Below are 7,112 nucleotides of genomic sequence, written 5' to 3' on the forward strand. Positions count from 1 at the left end.
ATAAATAAAAATTATATACTTTTGAACGTACGCATTATCTCTTTCTGTTTTCTCATTTTCTTTAAAACATGAGTGATCACTCCCCACCTATCCAACAAGTCTACTGTGAAGGGCAGTTAACTTGGGAACAGAGGGCTTGTAAAGTACAGGTGCGGAATGGTGACTCTCCGGTGGAGGCAGGGACAGGTTGGCCCAGAAGGCCGCAGGTGACCCTCCACACACACTCGCCCTCCAGTTTCACACCTGTGGCAGGAAGTCCTTCGACCCAGTGAGTTATCTCCTCAGACATGGTCCGATTGTGCCAAAGCCCCTCAAGGGGTTGTCAGAACGCACTGGACACCGCTCCTTCCGGAACTGCCAAGGGCCCCTCCCATCAGGGTCCTGGTCACCCTGTGGGGTGAGGAGAGGGCAGCCTGCCTGGCATGGGAGAGACTAACCTTGACGCTGAAGGTAATGGCTTCCATCACAAAGATGCGGTCTGGGAAGACGCTGGCCACCTCCTCCACGCTGCTGAAGTACCGGACTGGCTCCCGCACATCCCGGGCCTGCTCCAGGAGCTTGAACTTGCCTGCACAGGAAGAATGCAGGCTACCGCTACCGGGAGGGGTCTGCTGCTGGGGCGGGGGTGGGCGTGGGATTGGGTGGGGTGCTGGCCTGGATCCTGAGAGCCCTCAGGGATCCTGGGTCACACTGCCCTCACTCAGCCAGCCCTTCTGGGATGCAGGTGGGCAGGGGTAGTAGACAGGTGGGCGTGAGCTGGTGGAGGCTGTTCATCCAGCACAGGGCTGGGTGAGGGGAGAGTCCAGCCCTTCTGGCTGTGAAAAGGTTGTGGGTGATGGCAGTGGCGCCAATCCCAAGAACCCCAACTGCAAAGTGGGACACATAGTCCTTAGACACAGAGCTGGCCTTGGACCTGTGGGCCATCAGGATGGCATTGGGGTGCTGGCTCAGGGCTTCATCCCAGCCTGGCCTCTGACTTGCTGTGGCCCTAGAAGGGCTTCTGGAACCTCACCTGGAGGTTGGAGGCAGTGATCCTGGGCCCTGTATCCCTTGGGGCACTGCTCTATGCTGATGCACCAGCCAGCCCTGAGCCTTGCAGGCTCTGGGAGCAGCTTCTTTGACCCCAGCTCTGCTCTCTGATCCAAAGCCCAGACCTCCATCCCAGAGGCCACTGCGCTAAGTCCTACAAAGTCAGCTCCCTCCAATGGGGCCCTCCTAGCCTATAGTTCAGGGCTCTTATGGGGCTGGCTCAGCACATGCCTCCCAGAGCCACAGATTTAAGGGAGGGGTGATGCTCAGTGAGGCCGACACTGAATGTATACCTGTGTAAACTGTCACACCTTTATGCCAGCTCCCCCCAATATGCACATAAGAAGAGGCTGTAACTGCCCTAGTTCCTCCTCCCAGGGCTCACAGAGGAGGCCGAGGCTCTGGTTGGCCCAGGGGATGACAGGCTAAGAAGGAAAAGGGGCTGTAGCCTCAGAACATTGTCTGTGCATGCCTCAACCGCTGTTACCTTTCTTAGGCATTCCACAAAGAGTGGGGGTGCACCTGTGTGCCAGAGACCGGGTTAGGCCAGAACCAGGTACAGACTTGCATAACATGCAGTCTGCTCACAGTGAAGACAAGACAGTCCGTGGGAGGGGAAGTACCCCGTGGTGGCAGGAGGTGACAAATGCTATGAAAGAGGAACGGGAGATGTTCAGAGGGGTCACTGAAAGTGGGGGTGCCCAAGGGGGCACTGAAAGTGGGGGTTACCCAGGGGGGTCACTGAAAGGTGGGGCAGACACCAGCAGCAGAATCAGCCAGGATCGTTGTGCTACACCTTAGGAATGAAAGAGGTTTTTCAGAATGAGCATTCCACATGGAAGAAATGGCAGCAGCAAAGGCAAGGAGATGGAAAGCAGGCCGCGGGTGCCTCGAGGGAGAGTGCCCGAGGGAGGGTGGCAGGAGGCAGGGCAGACAGCAGCTGGAAGACTTTCTTTGGGAGGAAGTGAGACCCAGTGGAGTGTTCTTAGCAAGGAAATACCTTGATCCAAGTGAACGCCATCCAGACCACTGGAAACCCACTCAGGTAAGTGGCCTGGTCACGAGCTATTAGATGAGAGACTCCTCGATCTGGAGTGACCTACGGCAAGGGAGGGGCCGAGTAGGGTGTCTCAGGCTACCAGCCGGGTCAGAAGTGGAGATGACCAAGTCTAGAAGAAGCAAGATGTGGGCAGGGGCCAATCCTGGCCAGGGCAAGGGAGGGGCCGCCAGGTAGTGCTGCCCACCCCCACCCCCACAGGTGAGCCTCTGGGAGCAGAGCATGAGGAGGCCACGCCCACAGATGGTGGCCTTGGCTGAGGACGTGAAAAGGCTCAAGGATGGGAAGAGCTAAGGATCTTAACCCCTTTTTGTTTGGGGGGGCTTCCCAGAAAACCCATACTGTGCTCTTACGCACACACAATTTGTATCTGATTGGGGGTACCTGGGCCCCCCCAAAGGGAGCTCTGGTAGCACCAGAGGGGAAGCGCTCGGCTACCGACAAGCAGCAGTTGTTACCCATCAGCTGCTCCTCCAGGGAAAGATGAGGTGAAGGCTTTCCCTATTGTCTTGGGAGCCCTGAGGCAGATCTACTCTATCCAACAAGGTCACTACCAGACTGGTCTGCACACGCTTCAGGAGCGCCTAGAGCCCGGCCAGAGCTCGGGATCCTAGCCCCTCTTGGTGACAGCATGGAGAGCAGAAGGCCAAGGCCAGGGCCTGCAGTGCAGACCCCCCGGAGCTGGATGAGAAAGGAGCACCAGAAAGCCCAGGAGACACCTGGATGGGAACCTGGGCCCTGCCCTAACCACTGGGCTTTTCCTGGAAAGAGGCTGCAGATGTGCTAACCGTGAGGGGATGTGGGAAGCAGCAGCAGTCTGAGAGTTAGGAACAGGAGATCCAGACAATGTGCGGACCCCCTCTCCCCGAACCCCCAGTCACACCCAAACCCAACATTCCCCTAGTGGAGGCTGGGAAGGGGCTGCATCCCAAGCAGGAGCAGTCTGAAGAGAGAATGGGCCCGGCGCCCCCTGTAGGGAGAGCTGGAGCGACTTGGGGCTGGAGCCCCCGGAGGGCTGCGGCCACCTAGGATCGATGTAACCATGGCACCCAGCCGGAGCCCCAGCCTGCCATTACAACTGTGCAGAAGGAAGGAAGACACTCCCCCTCCCCTGGGAGCCAGCTCTGGCCCCTGGAAGCCTTTTCCTCCCCCAGCCTGAAGGCAGGCCAGAGGTAGCTTCCTCTCCTGCTACCCTTTGTGTGAGACCTGCATCCCTCTCCACCCCAGAGCCTGGCCCACCCTGACCTGCACCGTATCCCTGTCTCAGACCCCCAGAACACAAAGCGCCTGCCTGATTGTCCTTCCAAGGTCTCCTGTATAACCCACCTATGTCTTACATACTTTGGACATGTTGTCTGGAGAGGCAAGCCCCTGGAGAAGGACATCATACTAGGTAAAGTGGAAGGGCAGTGAAAAGGAGCAAGCCCCTCAAGGAGATGGACGCGCGTGGCTGCAAGATGGGCTCAGGCATAGGATCAATTGTGAGGCTGGCACGGGACCGGCAGTGTTGTTCTGTTGTGCTCAGGGTCGCTCTAATCCAAACCAACTCATGGCACCTAACAAAAACAACAACCTACCAACCTCCTCAACCCCCCGCCCCTGCCCCCAAAACTGGCTGATAGATGCTCAAGAAAAGGCAAGACCCCCCAAAAAAACAAAAGCCCACTGCCAGTGAGTCCAGTTGATCATAGCGGCCCACAGGGCAGGGTAGAACTGCCCGAGTGGGTTTCTGAGACTGTAACTCTTGCCACTAGGAGAAAGCCCCCTTTTTCTCCAGGAGAGTGGCTGGTGGGTTTGAACCAGTGGTAACAACACCACCACGAAGGTGGGCTTTGAAATCTGACAGGCCTGGTGGAAACCCAGCTCTGCCACCAACAGATTGTGTGGCTTTGCCCCCATTCCCCCCGTAGGGCACATCGGCAAGTGCCCCAGGGCAGAACGCCGGGTGCAGTGTTCCGTATGTGGTGCCAAGCCTAACACCCTCCAACGGGGCCCTTGGGGTGTATTTTAGAGCCACATTTAGGCGCCTCCCAGTGGGAAACGGGTGAGGTGGGGAGGAACGCAGGGGGGCGCTGAACGCAGGGGGGCTCTAGCAGCGCCCCCCCCCACCACCACTCTGCACGGGCACGGCCCTTCCCACTTCCCCCCTCCCCCTCCACTCTGTCCAAGCCGGCCCGCCCCTGCCGCACAGCTTTCATTATTAATTCATTAGGAGAAATCAGCGTCCGGTCCGCAGAGCACTCGGCTCAGCCTCGTTAACCCGGTGGCCTGGCCCCTCCCCCACTTAAGGGGCATCCGCTTCCCCTCACTCACTGGGGGAGGGGGGGGCAAGGCAGAGCTGCTCACAAGAAAAATGGGGTGCAGACGAAACACTCAGCTGTCGCCCCATTAGTACAACCATACACACACTCAGGGGGGCACTACGGAGATGGAGGGAGAGGGCTATGTGCCCCCTGGATTCTTAATTCCCTAGGAGACTGTGTGCCTTGATATACCCCCTCTGTAAAAGGACGGTCTTTCTCAGAGGCCTCTGGGTGGCGCAGCCCGTTTGCAAGGGTTTGCTAATCGGATCGGCAGGCGGAATCCCGCAACTAAGAAAAGACTGGGGCTCAGTCTCGCCCCTTACCGCAGCTCCAATCAGAGTGCACTGGGAGGCCAGGTTTGGTTGTTAGAGTGATCATCTTTACCAGAGCTCTCAGGACCCAGGTGAGAGGTGGAGACCCTCAAATCATGCTTCTATCAGCCTGCGTGTTTGCCACCCTATGCCCTCTCCTTGGATCAAAGCCAGATTCCCAGGCTGGGGAATTTCTAGCGTGGAGAAGTCCCTGCCCTAGTCCAGACCCCAGCAAGGGCTCCAGGCACAGGGCAGGACCCCAAATCAGAAAGACCCCAGAGCCAGTTCCCATGAGGGACACAGAGGCAGCAACTTCGCAGGGTTGTTGCCAAGAGCTTGACCCTGTCCACTCTGGAGCCGTGGAGGAAGCCCAGGACAGAGAGCAGACTGCCTGGGGCCCAGTTAGAAGGGTTCCCAACCTTTGCTGTCCACCTTATCGGAGGCAGAGTGCACAGACCTGGGCAAACGTGAGAAGCTCTGGGCTTCTGGAGCTCACTGGAGTTAGTAAGACTTTCTCTCAGGATTCCGGTGAGAAATCCACTCTAGAAAGAGCCCGCCCATGCTCAGCACACAGCAGCTGTGGGATCCTGGGCTCAGGTCAGGGAAGCTTCTCTGGGCAGGGGGCTGGCAGACTCCCAAGCATGCAGCAAACCCCAGCCTCGGGGTCAGGGTACCTGGGTCTGGCCCTCCCTCTGCTACTTAGAGCTATCTGGGCCCTAAGCGAATCACTTTTCATCTTGGGCCCTCTGGGTCATCCTCAGGACAGCAGAGGGCTGGCTGTCCTTCCTTTCTGTCAGCAGAATCCCCTCAAGCACAAGCTTATTAGGACATCAGCACCGTATATACAAGAGATCCAAGTGGAGGTCTGTTAGCACCATCTCATTGGGGGTAGGAGTCTACCACTGTCACTTTCACTCATAAAGCCGATGATAAAGACAGGGAGCTATTCAACCAGCATAAAAATTGGGGGAAATAAGATTCAAAGCTGTCAGGGGCAGCCCGGGCACCTCGTTTGTTTCTAAAGTACAGGGGCTGCACACTAGCGAGGAGCTCCTGCAGTGTGTTATCTTTGAGGGTCTGTATGGAGAAAGAGTTCACGAGGCAGCGCCAGGTCTCTAATTAGGGTCCGAGTTTGATTTGCAGCAGTTTGGGTGTCTGCTTTCTCAATCATTCGTTTCAAATCTGCAAACCTAGGAGCCACCTCTGCAGAAGACTGGTGCTCCAGTCCAGACTGGGAACCAACCAACCATCACTGTGCCCACCAGCCAGGGCTTTAACTTCATGCCCACTAGCATCTCTGTAGGGGGCTCTGGCAGTGTGGCGGTTCCGAGCTGGGTTTCGATCCTCATGGTTGGCAGTTTGAAATCACCAGCAGCTTCTTGGGAGACAGACTGGGATTTCTACTCCCATGCACAGTGACCGTCTTGGGAGCCAGGGAAGGGGTCACTAAGAGGCAGCATGGACTGGATGATACTAAGACTTAGCATCCCTGTAGCTCCCTGAAAGCCTGCCCTACTCCCTACCCTGGGCTCCAGACCCTCTGGTCGACAGCCCGCCCCCCACGAGAGGCCTTATGCAGCAACTGGACACACCTGGGTACTGCAGGGGGATGTCAATCTTGGGCCCGATGACGTAGTGGCCTTCCTCCAGGGTGTGGGCAGTGACAGTGGTCCACTGGCGGCAGGAGTGGATGAGCAGGATGTCACGCTCACTGACGCCCTCAGCGTACTCCCCTGGGAGTGGGGGGGGCGGTCGGCCGAGGAGTGGGGAAGGAAGAGAGGCTGTTAAGAGAGGCAGGAAGAACAGGCGGGGTGACCTCCTCACTAAGACAACATCCTGGGGTAGGGCCCTCAGGAACCCCATCCAGATCAGCCATGCTCAAGGGGCTGAGGCCAGCTGTAGCTTCAGGACTCTGAGTCCACTCCAGTCTCTGGTGCTCCAGCTCCCAGTGGGGCCCGCCCGCAGCCCCACATCCGCATTCATCATGCAGCTGGAGCCCCTGCTGGTACAGGCAAGGGCCCTGAGCTGGGGTCTGAGAACTCCCGGTGGACAAGCCCAGGCCCTGCCTCCAGAACCCTTTGGCCCCCAGGGGAGGTGGGAAGGGAGGTGCAGAGTGACTCCAGGGCCAGTCTGAGCCTCGCTCTCTGATTGGCGACTGACTGGGGCACTCGGATTGGAGAGCAGCAGACTGGCTGCGTGGGGAAGGAAGAGGGGCTTTCCTGAGCTGAGCCCCAGGACCATGAAATTCTCAGCCCTTGCCCTTACATCAGCACCAGGCCAGAAGGGCCCTGTCAAGGAAGTAAAGAGAGGCAATGTGCGGAGAGCGCTCCTGCAGGACCATCGAGAATTCCCAGTTCTCTCAGCACAGCCCCTCCCTTTCCACCTAGTGTCATGGGCAGTGTCCTACACTTG

At 57.9% G+C, this 7,112-nt stretch overlaps 1 protein-coding gene across 1 annotated transcript in view; it reads right to left on the reverse strand.

The window, feature by feature from the left end:
* GAREM2 (GRB2 associated regulator of MAPK1 subtype 2) overlaps positions 1–7,048 on the reverse strand; it is a 12,298-nt gene extending 5,250 nt beyond the window's left edge. The window contains exons 1-2 of the mRNA XM_004696414.3: positions 6,293–7,048; positions 438–568 (exon numbers count right to left, since the gene is read on the reverse strand). Of these exons, the coding sequence (XP_004696471.3) occupies positions 438–568; positions 6,293–6,563 (402 nt within the window). The 5' untranslated portion in view covers positions 6,564–7,048. The remainder of the gene's footprint in view (positions 1–437; positions 569–6,292) is intronic.
* Positions 7,049–7,112: the final 64 nt, after the last annotated feature.

Source organism: Echinops telfairi, unplaced genomic scaffold, assembly GCF_000313985.2.
Source record: "Echinops telfairi isolate 266 unplaced genomic scaffold, ASM31398v2 ScPeMD7_9;HRSCAF=40, whole genome shotgun sequence".
NCBI classification, from domain to species: domain Eukaryota; kingdom Metazoa; phylum Chordata; class Mammalia; order Afrosoricida; family Tenrecidae; genus Echinops; species Echinops telfairi.